We start from the raw sequence: 18,426 nt of genomic DNA on the forward strand, positions 1-18,426 counted from the left end.
AGAAAACTAACTAATTTAGAAAATTTACTAAATATAGTAAATTTCCTAAATTTAGAAAATTTACTTAATTTCGAAAATTTACTAAATTTAAAAATTTTACTAAATTTACTAAATTAAGACAATTTTAAAAATTTATAAAGTTAACAAAATTTACAATTCTTACTAATTTACCAAATTTTCCAAATTTATCAAATTTAACAAATTTACCAAATTTAACAAATGTGCCAAATTTAACAAATTTACCAAATTTACCAAATATACTAAATTTACAAAGTTTACAACGCTTACAAAATTAAATTTTTTTTAATTTATAAATTTTACAAAATTTACAAAACACACCAAATTTACTAAAGTGATTGAATTTATTATTTATAATTTTTAATTAAGTAAACAATTTAAATCAGTAAATATATAGTGACAGTTAATGAATTTTAAGAATTTGGTTACGAGAAAGCTTTGTTAAATAAAAGATGCTCATTAATAATGAAAATTTGCAAAATTTACTAAAATTAAAAATTAAATAAGTTTTTACAAAGTTAACAAAACCGGCAAATTTTACAATTTCTAAAAAAATTACAATATTAAAAAAAAATACAAAATTTACTAAATTGTCACTTAATTTAGAAAATTTACTCAATTTACTAAACCTTACTAAACTTACTACATTTTAAAATAAATAAATTTGCAAAGATTTACAAAATTTTCAATGTTTTTTAAAATTGAAAAAATTGAAAAAATTTACAAAATTTACAAAATTTACAAAATTTACAAAATTTACAAAATTTACAAAATTTACAAAATTTACAAAATTGACTAGATTTACAAAATTGACAAGATTTAAAAAATTGCTAAGTTTACTTAATTTTACTTACTTCATTTAGTAAAGATACTGAATTTTCTAATTATAATGTTTTACTTAATAGACATTGAATTTTCAATATTCGGTTTCGAGAAAGCTTAGTTAAATAAAAGATGTTAAACAGACTTCAAAATTTTCAAAAAAAAATTTAAATTATAAAATATATAAGTTTACGAAGCTTGAAAAATTCAAAATTTACTAAACTAACCAAATTAACAAACTTTACAAAATTTGCAACAAAATTAAAAATATTTACAAAATTTACAACATTTTCAAAAATTACAAAATCTACTAAATTTGCGAAATCTACTAAACTTACTAAATTTTAAATTAAATAAATTTTCAAAATTTACAACATTTTCAAAATTTACTAAATTTACATTTATTTCTAAATTTTCTTGGCAAAGTTTCTAAATTAACTAGATATCCAAAATTTATAAAAACTTGCTAAATTTACAAAATTTATAAAATTTTCTAAGTTCCATAAATTTACTAAATTGACTTATTGACATAGAATATTTAGTAAATTTAGTAAATTTAATAATTATAAATTAAGTAAATTTACTAAATATAGTAAATTCAGTAAATGCGGTAATTTACTGAATTTACTATATTTAGTAAATTTACTAAGTTTACTAAATATTCTATGTTTGCTAAATTGAAAAAAAAATCACAAAATTTTCTAAGTTTACTGAGTTTTGAAAATCTACTATATTTAAAAACTGCAAAATTTACAAAATTTACTTAATTCACAAAATTTACAAAATTTACAAAAAATCTAAACAAACTTTCACAAAATTTACAGGATTTTCAAAATATACTTGTGTTACAAAATTTACAAAATTATCAAAATTTACTAGATTTATAAAATAAACACAAAATCTATATATACTACATTTACAAAATTCACAAAATTCACAAAATTTACAAAATTTACAAAATATGCTTATGTTTCAAAATTTACAAAATTATCAATTTTGAAAATTATACAAAATTAACATGATTTACTAAAGTTACTTAAAGTACAGTTAATTATTAAATTTAACTTAATTGAAACTGTATTTTCAAACTTAGGTTACGATAAAGGTTTGTTAAATCAAAGATGTTCAAACGACTGTAAAATTTACAAAATTTACAAACTTACAAAATTTATAAAATTTTTAAAATTTACAAAATTTATTAAATTTAAAGCTACTGAATTTACTAATACACTGGAGTCAATTTTTACGCGGGTGATACGTCCCGCGTAAAAAAAAACCACGTAAAAAAAACGCGTAAATTCCGAAATCCGCGTGAAAAAAGACCGTGTAAAAAAAACCGCGTAAAAAGCGACTCTAGTGTACTCTATTTTTACTAAATATACACTGAATTTTCAACATTCGGTTTCTAGAAAGTTTAGTTAAATAAAAGATGTTCAAAAGACTTTAAAATTTACAAAATTTTCTTAAATCATAAAATTTACAAAATTTGCAAAGCTAACAAAGTTTACGAAGCTTACAAAATTTACTAACTTTACGAAATTCACAAAATGTACAAAATGTAAAAAATTTACTAAAGCTCTTAACAATTTACAAAATTTGCAAAATTTCTAAATTATTTAAATATACTAAATTGATTAAATTTACAAAATTTACAAAATTTCAATATTTCTTAAATTTTCTAAATAACTAGATTTACAAAATTTACAAATTTACAAAATTTACAAATTTACAAAATTTTAAAAAAATGGTAAATTTACTAAATTTACTAGATATATTAACTTTACTAAAGGTACTGAATTTAATAAATTTAAATTTTTACTCAATAGACACTGAATATTCAACGTTCGGATTCGAGAAAGTTTAATCAAATAAAAGAGGTTCAAAAGATTTTAAAATTAACAAAATTTTCTTATATTATAAAATTTACGAAATTTGCTAAGCTAACAAATTTTACGAAGCTTACAAAATATACAAAATATACCAAATTTACAAAATTCACAAAATTTACTCAGACTAAACAATTTACAAAATTTGCAAAGTTTCTAAATTAACTAAATATACTAAATTTATTAAATTTACAAAATTACTTAATTGACTTAATTTACCGAATTGACTAAATTAACTAAATTTACAAAATTTTCAATATTTTCCGAATTTTCAATATTTCCTAAATTTACAAAATTTTCTAAATTTACAAAAATTACAAAATTTACAAAAATTACAAAATTTTCTATTTTTACTAAATTTACAAAATTTTCAATGTTTATTAAATTTTAAAAATTTACTATATTTAAAAACTCTACAAAATTTACAAAATTAACAAAAAATCTATATATACTATATTTACAAAATTTACTGAATTTACAGAATTTACAGAATTTAAATATTTATTAGATTTACAAAATTAACAAAAAATCTTAATTTACTACATTTACAAAATTTACAAAAGTTACAGAATTTACAAAATTATCTTAATTTAAAAAATACAAAATTTATAAAGTTTACAAAATTTATAAAATTTACAAAATTTATAATATCTACAAAATTTGCAAATTATACAAAATTAACATATAATATAACTAAATTGAATCTGAATTTTCAAAATTAGGGTACGATAAAGGTTATTTAAATGAAAGAAGTTCAAACAACTTAAAAATTTACAAAATATGCATAATTTACGTAATTTACAAAATTAGAAAAAATTAATAAATTTTCAAAATATAAAAAAATTACTAAAGTTCAGGGTGTCCATCCAACCGGGAAAACCGGGAAATCCGAGAAGAAAACGGGAATTAGCATTTTCCAGGAAAAAATCGAGGAAAATGCGGGAAAACCCAAATCGCACCGGGAAAGGCCATATTTACTCAACCCAAGTGACAATCTTGGTCTTTAAGAATCATATTATGTCTTTCACTGTGGCAAAATGACATAAACGCTATTTATTTCTTTCACAGTGCACGAGGCAAACGGCGATTTTGCTGTTATTCCTACTGCGATAGCTTATAGAATAAATTTTTAGAATTTATTTTGGCGTGGCTGTAATAAAAAAAAAAGATCTGAAGTACAGGTAGTTTTGAAAACCTAATAAACAAAACCAATAATATTACTTATGGGGCTTCACAAAAGTTTACCTATTCTATCATTAAGACGAATAATCGTGCTGAGTCTTCAGAACTTCAATATTAGATATCCGGATAATTTGGATAATCCAACAATGTTATTTTTAAACAGAATTAAAAAATATTAAATGATGTTGGTAGAAGTACAAAATGCTCTAAAATTCTGAGTCGGAACAGTCGAACAAGATTGTGATTATCCTGTATAATGTTTCCAGGACAATTTGGAGAATGATACATGTTTTGGTTACACATCTTTGTATCCCACACAATGTTGTTTGACTTATAGAACTTCAAGATCTAAACTCCAGGAAGATTTGAAGAACTTTTAATACTGCGTTTCTCCTGCTCAGGTCTCTTGTATTGATGCTTTTTTTTCGACATACCAAAACAAGATTTCTAGCTGTGAGACTCTTTGATTTTATACGAATTCATGATTCCATGAGATTTTGGAGATTTGTCTACAAAGTAGACGTTTTGGTTATTTGTGAACGCCTTTTTTGTTTAAGGCAGGAGTGATGTTTGAGTTGTGTTTATTATTAAATACCCGGGAAAAACCGGGAATTGATAAATTTGATTTGCATGGACACCCTGAAAGTTACTAAATTAACTAAAATTTTATAATTTTACATAATTTATTTATTATACAAAATCTACAAAATTTACTAAATCTACGAAGTTTATTAAATATACTAAATTTAAAAAAAAAACAATACCAAATTCATTAAATTTTTTAATTTTACTAAATTGTCTAATTCACTAGATTTAATTAAGTTATTAGATTCACAGAAAAAAAAATTGCGATAATTCTCCCACGAAACTCTTCAGTTTGATCATTTGGGCAATAGCGAAACCGCACATAGCGCCAAATTCAATTGCGCAAACACATTCCGCAGTTGTTTGAAGGCCCCCATACCCCTTGCTGAACCCGCGGTCACCGCAGGGTAGATTAATTTTCCATTTCACGGGCTGTGACCAATGGACAATGATGGCAAAGCTCGTGGCGGTAATAAACGCAATTGCACTCACCGCTCCCCATTGTTTCCGAAGCGGGATTTGAGACCACCGCATGGCGTCGTCGTCGTCATCGTTCGTCCGCGGTTGACACCAGAGACCCGGAACGAACCGTCGCCGTCGAACTAACTGCCAGAAATGGAACAAACAATGGGACAGGTTTCGCTTTTCGTGCTTCTACTTGCTTGCTTGCTTGCTTGCTCTTGCATATGCAATATCGACATACAATTCGATAATGGTTGCCTAATGAAATAATCATAACGACAATTAGCCATCCCCTTCGTCCGCCGTTCCCGCTCTCTTCAACCTCATGCACCGCCTACTCTAGCTAGGCACAACGTGTTGCAGGGAAGAGTGTAGAGTAGTAGGCTAGGCGCAGCAGACTGCACCAGAGAAACATAGGACGGAAGTTTGTCTGACGACAATTCAATTTGGGGTTGCCCAAATAAGCAAATATTTGCATAATTGTATTGATTTCCTGTCCGTCCTATCGGTCGTCCAGAACTCGTTCGCTGAGTTGTTCGTTCGTACGTTCGTTTCGCGCCGGATCGAATTTGTGGACATCGGTTTTGCATTACGAATTTATTTGGTCGTCCTTTTTTTCCGTACAAAACCCCCACCCCTATATGTACATATGCATCGGGTCTATTGGTTCCAAAATTCCCGCTCTATGGAGTTGTCATGCATTTGCAAAGAGTGCGCAAACTGGGAAGCAATACAGCAGTAGGCAGTTCTCTATTTCGAAATCAATTTATGCATAATGGACTCGCGTTGGCATGAAATAATTAAAATTCCTGGCCAATTTATTCGCTCGCACATCGATTATTCATCGGCCGCACTTGAAAAGGCCGTGGGGGCAAGCGGAGGAGGTAGATTTTAATTTGATTTGCAAAATAACTCAACTCGGCGCATTCGAGGGGAGGGGGGGGGGACTCGAAACTGGATTATGTTGTTGTGTGGGTGATTAAATTAAATGATAATTTTGTGAACGGTTTTTTGCGCCTATAGCCTTTGCAACGCGATGCTAATGAGCATTTAATTAAGTGCGCGCTTATGGTGGTTGTTTTGTAGGTGGGGACGAAACTGTTAATTTAAGGTGAGTTTCAATTGCGGATGTCGCCGGGTGATCCGTGTATCATGCGACGTGCTAATCAATAGTATATTCATTAATCTAACAACCAATGCAGATGTAGGCCGCGGTGCGACAGTCCTCTCCACCCAGGCAGCTCCGCACGCTTCTGATTTATGTTTTAATAAATCGGTTAAGCGGTGGTGGCGTCGCCGCTGCGCTGCTAAACGCCCTTGCTACGACAGGTTTTGCCCGACTGTCAATCGCGCCTAACTAATGGCACCACTTAGCATCGTAATGGGCACTAATTCAATAGCACCTCAATTAGCATAAACAAGCTCATTGACAATGTTTTTTCTGCTCTGCTCTCCTTCCTTCTTTCAAACAGGTCTCAAATGGTCCGATAGGTACCCACCTAACACCGATCGGCGGCCATCCTGCTGCTGTGGCGTCGCCTCAGTCGCAGCAACCCGGGGTGGCTTCACCCCAGCAACCACAGCCTCCTGCGTCACCACAGACGGCCGCCGGCCTGAGCAGTAAACCGCTGCTCCCGACGGCGTCGGCCAAGATTCCGGCGACGTTAAGTACAACGACTGCAACGACGACGGTAACGACAGCAATATCATCATCCCAGCCAGGGAAGCAAGGAGGATCTCCTCAGTCACCGCTGCAGCAACAGCCGATCGGATCGATACCCGGATCACCGGCAATGCAGCAGCAACCGCACACGCCGCAATCTCAGCCGCCGCCTTCGCCGCAACAAACATCAATGCAGCAGCACAATAGCAACAGTAACAGTAGTAGTAGTAATAGTGGCCCCGTGAAGCCTTCGTCGGTTCCGAGTTTTATCGGAGCTGGGTCCTCCTTCGCGGCCGTTGCCACAACGGCGGCTTCGTTACCAAATGGACTGCCCCCGCCAACTATACCAGCCAATGGTGGCCAGCCGCCGCACACCAACTCTAGCAGTAACAGTGCAGCGCCATCTTCACTGCCAGTGAACGTACCACACACGCCACCGGCAGCTACGCCTGCAAGCGGGCAAAGTCCAGCCATCCATCCTTCGGTGGAAAGCTCACTGGCTGCATCGACAAGTGGGCTTCGAACGCACAGTCCAGCCGTGGCCACCAGTGCTGCCCTCTCGGCAGCCGTGACGCCAACTGGTCTTTTCAACGGATCTCATGCCACCCATCCGGGAATCCCACATTCGGCCGCCATGATGATACCGAATGGTCTCGGTAGCATACCACCGCACTATCGAGCGGCGTACCAGGGATACCCTCTGTACTCTCCGTACGGTAGCTTTAACCACAATCCGTATCTGTCGCCATCGGTGGCGGCACCGAATCTATCTCCTCGAATGCATCCAGGCGCTCCTCCAGGTCTCGGCGTCATACCCCCCTCGATGCTCGGTCTCGGCCTAATGGATTCACGATTGCAGCATCCGATGGTAGGAAACAATGGAAGTCCTTCGCATCTTCGGGATCGGGACGTCTCTCCGATGGGTCAACCGCCATCGAAAACCGTGCGTCCCATCACCCCGAACGCCAACAGCAATGGTAGCAATAGTAATTCTTCATCGGCGCCTTCGGCATTGGCGGCGGCACCCCCTCATTCCTCGAGTGGTCCCGTGCCGCCACCATCCTCACACATACCATCCCCACACGGTTTAAACTCGGGTGCTCCGCCACATGGTGCCACTCCTCCGTCATCACATCCATCCCTGAGGGATCAGCAGTCGTCGCAGCCACCTCAGATGACGCATCCAGGGCCACCATCACATCTCTTACCTCCTCATCATCCTGGAGCTGCAGCGGCGGCTTCCCAACAACAGCCGCCACCGCTCTCTTCTCATCCTCAACCACCGGCGCCGCATTTAGTAGGACCTTCCTCGCATCATCCGCTGGTGGGGCCACATCCTCCGGGAATGTCACACGGAGGCGGGCACCATATGTCGTCACACCTCCCGCCTACGAGCACCAGCAGTAGCAGTAGTAATAGCAATAGTACCCATCCGTCGCATCCGTCGTCGATTCCCGGTGGCGGCAGCTCGCGAACGCATTCTCCGAGGGGGCATAGTCCTAATAGGGAAAGAGATAGTTATAGGTAAGTTTTCGTAGATAGATGGCAGCACCTATCGCCAATTTACTAATCTTCGATTTTTCTTCTTCTTTCAGTAGTAACGTAAGTAGTTTATCCCGATCGACGCCGGGTTCGGCGCTACCCTACGGCAGCGGCGGCAGCAATGCGAGTAGCGCCAGTACCGGTGGTCCACCACCGGGTCCATCACCGACGCTTCCTTACAGTTCGGCTGGTCCACCTGCATTATCCTCTCCGGCAGCGATGTCCGTCTCGTCGGCGGCTTCGTTAGTCGTTTCTTCTAGTCTAACCTACCCTAAATCTTCGCTAACGGCCGTTACGACCAGTAGTAGCTCCAGTGTCAGCACAAGCTTACCACAGGGCGGCCCACCAGGATGGCCACCTTCGGCTGCGCCGGGAGCATCTTCCGCGGGTGCACCACTGTCCCATTCGCCAGCCGCAGCCGGTTCCATTGTAAATAACAGTTCTTCCTCCCTGTCACGACCAACTCCTCCCTCGCCTTCTGCCTCGTCCAGTGGACCAACGCCAAATCAACCGGTGTCGCTCTCCTCGGGACCCCCAACATCATTCCCAGCGCCACTGTTCGCAGCGCCGCTACCTCCACCGGTCGTATCGACGGCAAGCACACCCTCGCAATCCTCGGCACCGCATCCCTTCTCAGCAGAGTCGCTATTCTCCACGAAAGGTAAGTCCGTCGTTGCTCGCCCAGATAATACTCACCCCAATAAAGCTTCTTCCCATGCAGACCAAGACATGCTGCGGCGTGAGTTGGACAACCGGTTTCTGGACCGAAGCGGTCTCAGTGCTCCGCCCTACCTGCGACAGGAACTACATCACCATCAGCATCAGCATACGCATCTGCATCAGCACCAACACCAGCATCAGCATCAGCCAATCCTTCAGTCGGGCGGTTCTGGATCGCCTGCCCTCTTTCCACCGCCTCTCTTCAAGGACGTGCCGAAGATCGGTGCCGTCGATTCGCCCTTCTACCGGACGGGGCTCGGGATGCCCGCCTATCCGTACGGTCCCGGACTGCTACACCCCGGCCTAAGTGGACCAACCCAGTTCGTTCCGCCAAGCCATCTGCAATCGTTTGTGCCGAAGGTAAGTTCACTTCCCTTCCTTCAAACTTCACCTCATCTCATCCGCTGATCAAATCATTCACCTACACACACACACACACACACACACGCCACGCATTAGTGAGCAGTAGACCGTTTGTGTTCTGTTGTCCGTTACTGTGTCCAACTACTACTACTACTACCCCATATTCGTAAATGTTCCAATCACCACGCGCAGCAGCCAATCATAAAGCTTTGTTTTTCTTGTTTCTCGTTCTCGTGTTACTTTTTGGTTCGTAACCACTCATCGTCATCACCACCAATACTACTACTACTACTACTACCACGATCACTACTACGAAAACGAAACACCTCACAGCAACAGGCACCACCGGTTGATCCGACCAAAAAGGTAGGTCCCCATGTCCTTCGTACCTCCCAGGGTTGCTCATCGCGCTTTTTCATTCATTATGTGTTTGTTGGGTCCTAGTTAGGTTTAATGCATGTTCTGTGGTCACGATGGTTTCGCTACCGAGGTAAGAAGACACACATCATGCCGATAGCGCCCAACCCTATTAGAAATAAATTTGCCACCTGAGGCTCATCACACGCCCTGAATGCTTCCATCTTTCCCCATCAATTGCAGAAAACCGGCAAGTGGAACGCCATGCACGTGCGGATAGCGTGGGAAATCTACCACCACCAGGCGAAGCAGAACCCGGACAAGGCCGCCTCGATGAAAACGGCCACGGACATGCTACGGCCTCCGTCGCACATGTATCCTCCGTCGGCAGCGAGCCTTGTGCGGCCGCATGATCTTCCGTCGTCGGGTTACCCACCGTCGGGCCTACAGGGTCGACCCGGGCCCTACGAATCGGCACCGCTGCCACCGAGCTTCATCGGTTCGGCCGCTAGTCATTTAGGTAAGGTTTTCCCATCTGGCACGGTCTTCAGCAGTCACCATGTACTAAATGCTACATGTGTTTCAAAAGGTGTTTCCCCCTTCGGTCGATACGCTTCGCCGTACGGTGGCTCACCCTTCAGTGGGCTGTCACCGTTTTCGCGGGACATCCCGATTGGATCTCAAATGCCCGGTTCGTTACACGACCCGTGGAGAAGGTAAGAATTCCACACTTACAATTCGTTTTGGGCTTGTGTACTTAGTTTTCTTGTTTTTTTTTTTAATTTGCAGTGCAATACCACGTGGAGTGGCTGGGTACCCACAGGGGCCACCACCGGGAGCTGGCGGAGCGTGGCCACCAACGATTAAGCCGGATCCGGGCGTGGCAGCCGAAACGGCCCGCCGAGAGGCGGAAGAACGAGAACGGCAACGGGAACGGGATGAAAGAGAACGGGAACGGCAAAGGAGAGAACGGGAAGAACGGGAGAAACAGCGGGAACGGGAACGGGAACGGGAAGAAAAGCAACGCAAAGAGCAGCAAGAGCGAGAACGAGAACGGGAACGCGAGCGGGAACGGGAACGAAAGGAAAAGGAACGCCGGGAAATGGAACGACGCGAGATGGAACGGGAAAGGATGCTGCAGCAACAGCAACGGGAATCGAAAGCGGCTGCTGCAGCGGCTAGTGCGAATTCTATGGTGCGGGATCGTTCTCCACTGCGAAACGGAACGGATTTGGATGTCCGAATCAAGGAAGAACCTCAAGTGAACATGCGAAGCAAGGAGGAAGAGATGATGATGCGAAATCAAGCGGTAGCCGCAGCAGCAGCAGCCTCCGATCCACGCTATCATCCCTCGATGATGCCCCATCCGTACATGACCAGTCGACATCCGGCGCACATGATGTCTGGTGCGCATCTTTCCCGATCGATGTTACCGCCTTCGATGGGTCTACCGTCACACTTTCCACCTCCAGGCCCGTGGGGACCGGATCCCTTCCGAGATTATCGGCTCGAATCCCTGCATCAACAGCTTCGTTACAATCCCGTGATGGACCTGTACCGAGCAGAGGAAGCCAAGGCCTCGCTTATGTACGCAGCCCAATCGGCTGCGCACTACCGAAGCAAAGAACCAAGTCCTGTGCCACCACCTCAATCGCACCACCGGATGCAGCCGGGACCTCAAGGACCCGGAGGACCCCAGGGGGGCCCACCAGGCAGTCTCAAACCTCCCTCCTCCCATCCGCTAGGTCCACCGACGAACGGCCCTGGGCCGGGAGGGCTACAAGGTGGTCCCGGTGGACCCCCACCCGGTGCACAGGGTGGCCCAGGAATGCCCGGCTCCGGACCCCTACCCGGGTCGGTCGATATGCACAAAAAGGAAGACTCCTGCCAATCGCGATGATAGTCATCATCATCAGCGTCCACATCATTAATCGTTATCGATGACGACGATTGAAGGAGCTGCAACCCACAAACACACACACACAAACAAACCACAGCAGAACGAATCAAAATCGTGTGAGCCGGAGTGTGCCGGAAATGGTGAAAGAGCATGTGATGCAAAATGAAGGAGAAACAGTAGGATTGGAGGAGGAGACGGACGGACGGTCGGTCGGAGGAATAAACAACAAATGGTGATATTTTTAAATTGTAATTAGGAGGTTAAACACGTTTAAATCGAATGGCGAAAAAACCGGTGCGAATATTTGCATGCCTCTCTGTGTGCGTGTAGGATGATGATCCTTCGTCGCAGAGAGACGGAAATTATTAGTGAGATATTTAATATATACATACACAAACAGACACACACACACACACACACGCGCGCATATATTGACAGCAAAAAAGAAAAAGAAAAGAACAGAAACATAGAAATTGTGCATTTTTTTCCAATTTAATGGAAAGCAGCGAAAGTGTTGTAATACAGTAGTGTTTTTTTCGCTCTATAGTTGTTAAGCACCACCAACAAACAAGTGTGTGTGTGTGTGAAACTGATGTTTTGCGCAAAATGGTAACAACAACAAACTAAGAACAACAACCACAACAACAACAATTGACACACACACACACACAGGCATACACGCATCTGTACTATATTGTATTGTAAATGTTAAGTAGTGATATTTGTATAAACAAAAACAAAACTAAAAAAAAGAAGATGGGGACGATGATGGGGAAGAGAAACCGGAGAAATGTGTGACAAAGAGAAAGCTAATTTATTTTTAAAACTAAAAAGGAAAATGGGGAGAGAGGAACAAAAGGAGAAAAGTTTACGGTATTTTCTTTTCACAGTGTAGGGAAGCGACGGTCGCCACCACCAGTCAAAAAAGTAAAGAGAGGAAAAGGGGAATCGTGGTTTTTTTTACGGTCGATTTGTGTAAATAGTAGTTTTTTTATGGAAAACCATGAGTGGATGAAGATTCGATTGGTTGGTTATGTTAAAAGTGCAAAATTTTATTTTTCATTCGATAATGGGATCAATGAGCCCGTTCGGGGTTTTAATTTTGACCGAGATTTCGACTTAGTATTATTTTTAAATAATTTCGCCTGTGCTTGAAAGAATGTTTGGATGATTTTAGGACAACAAGTAGTCGGCAACGTGATTGTTTTTAACGAGTGTACAATGCCATCTGTGCGGTTAACGGTAGAATTTTTTTACAAAGGAGATTTTTACAAGGCAAATGTACAACATAAATAATTCAAAATAATGATATGTTCCATCTCCGATTGGCTCTCATTTAGCGCAGATTGGCAATTATAACAAATGGAAAAGTTTGCTTAATTTAATTGATGTTGATGTTTATGTTAGGGAAGTTTATTTGGTACTTGAAATTGATGTCCGTGTTAGGGAAAGTACATTGGAGTTAATTACGAAATTCTTCTAACAAATTTAAATGTTCAAAACTTGATAGTATTTCAAATTCGTCTGAAGTTTTCGATACAATTTATACGTAAAAATTCTTGGGAGATTCACCAGGGATTTCAGTCGAACAATTCGATGGAAGTCTCACGCTTTGTTTTCACTAAACCTTGATCAAGAAACTCTTAATGAAGACCAAAAAAAGGGACCTTTTCGAAGTGATACAGGTCAAGCTCGGTGTCAGGTAGGGGTCAAAAGGCATATATCGACGAGACGAAAAGGAGAAAAGAGTTGGAGAAATTGTTCTACCTGGATAAGCGTGAAAGGTGGAACGCCGTCTCAACAGGTTAAGTTCAGAAGGACCATCGGGAAACTGCCAGGAGGAGGGTCCTTGATATCAGACCATCGACCAGAAATAATGAAACTAAGTTAACCTTGCATTGAACTTAATAAAATCAGGTCTATTCTGCGCCTGAGTGGTTCATTGGTTAGATTCCCAAAATACGCGTATCTCCAAAAAGTTCCAACTGGGCGTTCAAAAAGGTCCCAATGTATCGCAAGTAGTTATTTAGAAAGCTAGATTGAAAAGGAATCAATGGATATGAGCTTAGAGAATCCCTAAATATAGTGTTAAGCAACATTTTAAATTTTAGTCTGTACGCTTTCGGGCTTCTCGTGTAAATTTTTTGGACTTGTTTCACAAGAACTTTGGACTGGCACTGTCATTTAAACTTTTTGCAGAGCAACGACTAGAGTCCTCCGACCTTGTCTAACAAGAGATTTGACAAGGCCTCTGATCTGGTCATTAAGGTCCCTTGTATCATAAGGCTTCTGAACTAGATATCCATGAGAGCTTAAGGCCTTTTAAGTAGACCCACGGCCACGAGATCTTTAAACTTGTCTCAGAAGCCCTTTAAACTTGTCCAGAGGTTTGTCTCGAAATGTTCTAAATGTAAAGCTTGGAAATGGTCACGAAATAGATTATTAAAGGGCCTCTGGGTAGAAGCTACAATACTCGCTTAATACGAAATTAAGGGCTGCCTATAAAAGTCCCATTAGGGCTCAGGACGTGCCCCACAAGATGCGTTCCACAATTCCGCAGGAATTGTCCAAAAAATCATCAAGATTCGTCCTTCTGAAGCAGTTCTGTTAGGTCCCAGAACTTATCCCACGAGACTCTGCCTTAAAGCGTTCTCACATCACTAATCCATTAAGGTATTTTAACTTCTCTCATAACTAGCAGAACAAGTCTTTCAATTTTTTTTCCTATAAGCCATCAAGAATTTATTCTACGATTTCTATGGACTTGTCTTACATAACATCTGGATTCGGTCCATAAGGTCTTCGAACATGCATTTGTTTCAAAAGGCCTCTGTAATTGCCTCATAAAGTATTCGGACTGATCCCTTAAGATGCCTGGATATGTCTCACATATTCACCCTGCGAAATATTGTAGCTAGTCTTGCACGAAATCATCAGTCCCTAAATCCTCTGGAGTTTGTTTTACAAGACCTCGGAACTAGCTCTATGAGGCATTTGGACTTATTCCATAGAGCATCTGTACTGGACTTGTCTTTAAGACCTCTGGGGTTGTCTCATAAGCCAAATCTATTAAGGACTCTGAATTTCTTTCATAAGGTCTCGGCATAAGCAGAACAAGTCTTTCAAATTTTTCCTCTGAATTTATTCCACAGCCACTCTGGACTTGTCTTACATAACATCTGGACTTGCACCATTATGTCATCGAGCGTCACTCTTATTATAAGAGCTAGTCATGAGACTATTCCAAAGAGGTATGGACTAGTTTCATAAGAAAGGTTAAGACGTCATATAAGAGTCTTATATGACGTCTTAACCTTTTTTATGAAACTAGTCCATACCTCTTTGGAATAGTCTCATGACTAGCTTTTTGAATTTGTTCCTTAAGATTTCTGGACTTGTCTTACAGGACGTCTGGATTTTCTTCCCTAAGAGGGTCTTTTAAGTTTGTTTCATAAGGCATGCCGATTTGTCCTACAAGGCCTCTGAACTCTTTAGTTCTATAATGGCTTTGACTTATCTAACAGGGCTTTAGGCCCTTGAATTTTTTTTCTAGAAGACATATATGCTTGTCGTTTAAAACCACAGGATGTGTCCCACGAGGACCTTGCACTTGCCTTCCAAGCAGGATGCTGAACTACATACATTTGTTGCACATGAAGAGTTCCCATAATTGGACTTGGAAAGCATGGTCCATTAAGAGCATCTTCACCGCTGTTCTCATTCTCATTTCTAAAATGACTCCCCGAATTGGTTTCTATTTTAGTTTAGACACCTGACAAAACCCAGCTGCCCATCGCTGGGTGGCTTTGGAATGCTCTGAGCCCTCTAAATGAGTCTTGTACTGCCTCTTTACTAGCCCGAACAGATAAAGGTTCGTGAAGTAGCTTAACAAGGTTTCAACATTGCTCCTTAAGGCCTCTGAACTAGTCTCATTTGTTCCACAAGTATTCTAGAGGCGTCCAATTTAGCCCAAAAAGCATTTGAACTTGCTCCACAATACCTCTGGAGTGGTGTGGTTTCAAAAGCACCATTAAGAGTAACTTATCTCATAAGGCCTCTCACTGGGTCTCAAGTCCTTTAGGCGTGTTCTACAAAGCCGATGATTTTTGTTCCATGAGTTTTTCGCGATTTATTCACAAGATCTCTGGACCGGACTTGTCTCATAAGATCTCAGGATTGACGCCATAAAGTCTATTGAATTATCTCCAATGGGCTCGGAAGTAGCCAAACGTGATTTTTACGTTAGTTCACGTGTTCACAAGGTCTATGGATGTATTCAACGAGTCTTCTCAACGTGTAGGACTACTGGACTTGTCCCCACAAGGCCATTAGTTGTGTCCCACAGTCCTCTGAAGTATCTGCTTACAAAAACTCTGGACTTTTTCCATAAGACTTCTGGATTTGGTCCACAAGTCCTTCGTAGATTTGCCCCACAAGACTTCTACAATTGTCTTGCAAGATTATTGTATTTGTCTCACAAGACTATTGGAGGTGTTTCGGAGTCTTCTGAAGTACCCGTCAACAAGGGCTCCAGATTTACTTCACAAGTACTATTGATTTTCCCCCAAATCTTGTGAACTTGTCTTACAAGACCTCTGAATTTGTTCCACGAGACTGATGTCGTTCTCTTACAAGGCTGTAAAGCCATTGGGCATGTACCACAAAGCTCTGGAATTGTGTCACATGGTATTTGTACTGAACTAAGGGCCTGCAAAGGAACTTCGGTTCATTAGAGTCGTCCTACAGTCCTCTGAGGTTGTTCTACAAGGCTTTTTGAGTTGTTCTATAGAACCATTGGACCTGTTCCACAAGAGCTCTGAACTTGTTTCACATGGTCTATAAACTGAGTTTATTGCATAAGGCCGTAATTTGGATTTGTTTCACAAGTCCTTTGGATTTGTTCCACATATCCTTTGGGATTGTTCCATAAGTCGTTTGGATTTGTTCGACAAGTCAAGACCTTTGGATTTGTTCCACAAGTCGTTTGGATTTGTCCACCAGTCATTTGGATTTGTTCCACAAGTCCTTTGGATTTGTGCCACAAGTCGTTTGGATTTGTTCTACAAGTCATTTGGATTTGTCCCACGAGTCCTTTGGATTTGTTCCACAAGTCCTTTGGATTTGTTCCACAAGTCCTTAGATTTGTTCCACAAGTCGTTTGGATGTGTTCCACAAGTCCTTAGATTTGTTCCACAAGTCGTTTGGATGTGTTCCACAAGGCCTTTGAATTTGTTCCACAAGTCGTTTGAATGTGTTCCACAAGGCCTTTGAATTTGTTCCACAAGTCTTTTCGATTTGTTCCATAAATCGTTTGAATTTGTTCCACAAGTCCCTTGGATTTGTTCTACAAGCCATTTGGATTTGTCCCACGAGTTCTTTGGATTTGTTCCACAAGTCCTTTGGATTTGTTCCACAAGTCAAGACCTTTGGATTTGTTCCACAAGTCGTTTGTATTTGTTCCACAAGTCCTTTGGATTTTTCCCACGAGTTCTTTGGATTTGTTCCACAAGTCCTTTGGATTTGTTCCACAAGTCCTTTGGATTTGTTCCACAAGTCGTTTGTATTTGTTCCACAAGCCTTTGGATTTGTCCCACGAGGTCTTTGGATATGTTCCACAAGTCCTTAGATTTGCTCCACAAGTCGTTTGAATGTGTTCCACAAGGCCTTTGAATTTGTTCCACAAGTCTTTTCGATTTGTTCCATAAATCGTTTGAATTTGTTCCACAAGTCCCTTGGATTTGTTCTACAAGCCATTTGGATTTGTCCCACGAGTTCTTTGGATTTGTTCCACAAGTCCTTTGGATTTGTTCCACAAGTCAAGACATTTGGATTTGTTCCTCAAGTCATTTGTATTTGTTCCACAAGTCCTTTGGATTTGTCCCACGAGTTCTTTGGATTTGTTCCACAAGTCCTTAGATTTGTTCCACAAGTCGTTTGAATGTGTTCCACAAGGCCTTTGAATTTGTTCCACAAGTCTTTTCGATTTGTTCCATAAATCGTTTGAATTTGTTCCACAAGTCCCTTGGATTTGTTCTACAAGCCATTTGGATTTGTCCCACGAGTTCTTTGGATTTGTTCCACAAGTCCTTTGGATTTGTTCCACAAGTTCACTGAACTTGTTCCACAAAGCCTCTGCACTTGTCTTACAAGACTTCTGAATGGGCCCCATGAGACTTTTGGGATGTCCTACAAGACTATTGGACTACAGTCCACGCTACATGACTTGTTACATAAATCCAGTGGACCTGTACCGCAAGGGCTCTGGACTTGTTTCACAAGATCGTTGAACTGAGCTTAACTCAGTCTTTGTGGGTCTAAGAGAATCCCTAAACAGAGTGTTAAGAGCCTGCAAAGGAACCTCAAGGTCAAGAGCTACTCTGAAAAGAGTTCAAGAGGAATCGTCCTACAGTCATCTTAAGTTGTACTACAAGGCTTCATGGCTTGTTCTATAGAATCATTGGACCTGTTCCACAAGAGCTCTGAACTTGTCTCGCATGGTCTTTGAACTGAGTTTAACTCATAGGGCCTGAAGATCTCTGTGTTTATCATATGAGATCTGTGGACTAGTCCCATAGAGACCATTAGACTGGTCCCACTGTTCTCGGAAGTAGTCCCACAAGGGGACTATTTTATTTGACTCTATGGATTTGTTCTAAAAGCCTTCAGAACTTGTTTCAAACCTATGACAGACATAATTGTACAAACCCTGTACTCCTGTAATCTATTTCATCCATCTAGGTAAAAGATTAAAGGAGTACAGCACTCGTACCACCATGTCTGTCGAAGCTATCGCAATACCCTCTATCCAGAATGAGATCCAGAATGGTATTTGAACTCGCCACAGAGGAGGTAAATGTCATTGAAATACTATGAGGAGAAAATGTCACGACATTTTCCCCCATTAATAGTGACATTTGTTTTGATTG

General features: G+C 40.4%; 1 protein-coding gene across 9 annotated transcripts in view; it reads left to right on the forward strand.

The window, feature by feature from the left end:
- The window catches only part of tay (tay bridge), a 489,253-nt gene extending 476,941 nt beyond the window's left edge, over positions 1-12,312 (forward strand). Inside the window, exons 5-11 of one of the 9 annotated variants that reach the window (XM_065221311.1) lie at positions 6,428-8,142; positions 8,214-8,821; positions 8,882-9,240; positions 9,577-9,609; positions 9,844-10,120; positions 10,190-10,316; positions 10,390-12,311. In XM_065221311.1, the coding sequence (XP_065077383.1) occupies positions 6,428-8,142; positions 8,214-8,821; positions 8,882-9,240; positions 9,577-9,609; positions 9,844-10,120; positions 10,190-10,316; positions 10,390-11,500 (4,230 nt within the window). In that variant the 3' untranslated portion in view covers positions 11,501-12,311. Of the gene's footprint in view, positions 1-6,427; positions 8,143-8,213; positions 8,822-8,866; positions 9,241-9,576; positions 9,610-9,843; positions 10,317-10,389 lie in introns of all 9 variants that reach the window. The other 8 variants (XM_065221310.1, XM_065221307.1, XM_065221308.1 and 5 more) reach the window with 8 other exon arrangements.
- Positions 12,313-18,426: the final 6,114 nt, after the last annotated feature.

Source organism: Ochlerotatus camptorhynchus, unplaced genomic scaffold, assembly GCF_037179485.1.
Source record: "Ochlerotatus camptorhynchus isolate MF236.1 unplaced genomic scaffold, CSIRO-AGI_Acam_v1.1 ptg000141l, whole genome shotgun sequence".
Taxonomy (NCBI): Eukaryota; Metazoa; Arthropoda; class Insecta; order Diptera; family Culicidae; genus Ochlerotatus; species Ochlerotatus camptorhynchus.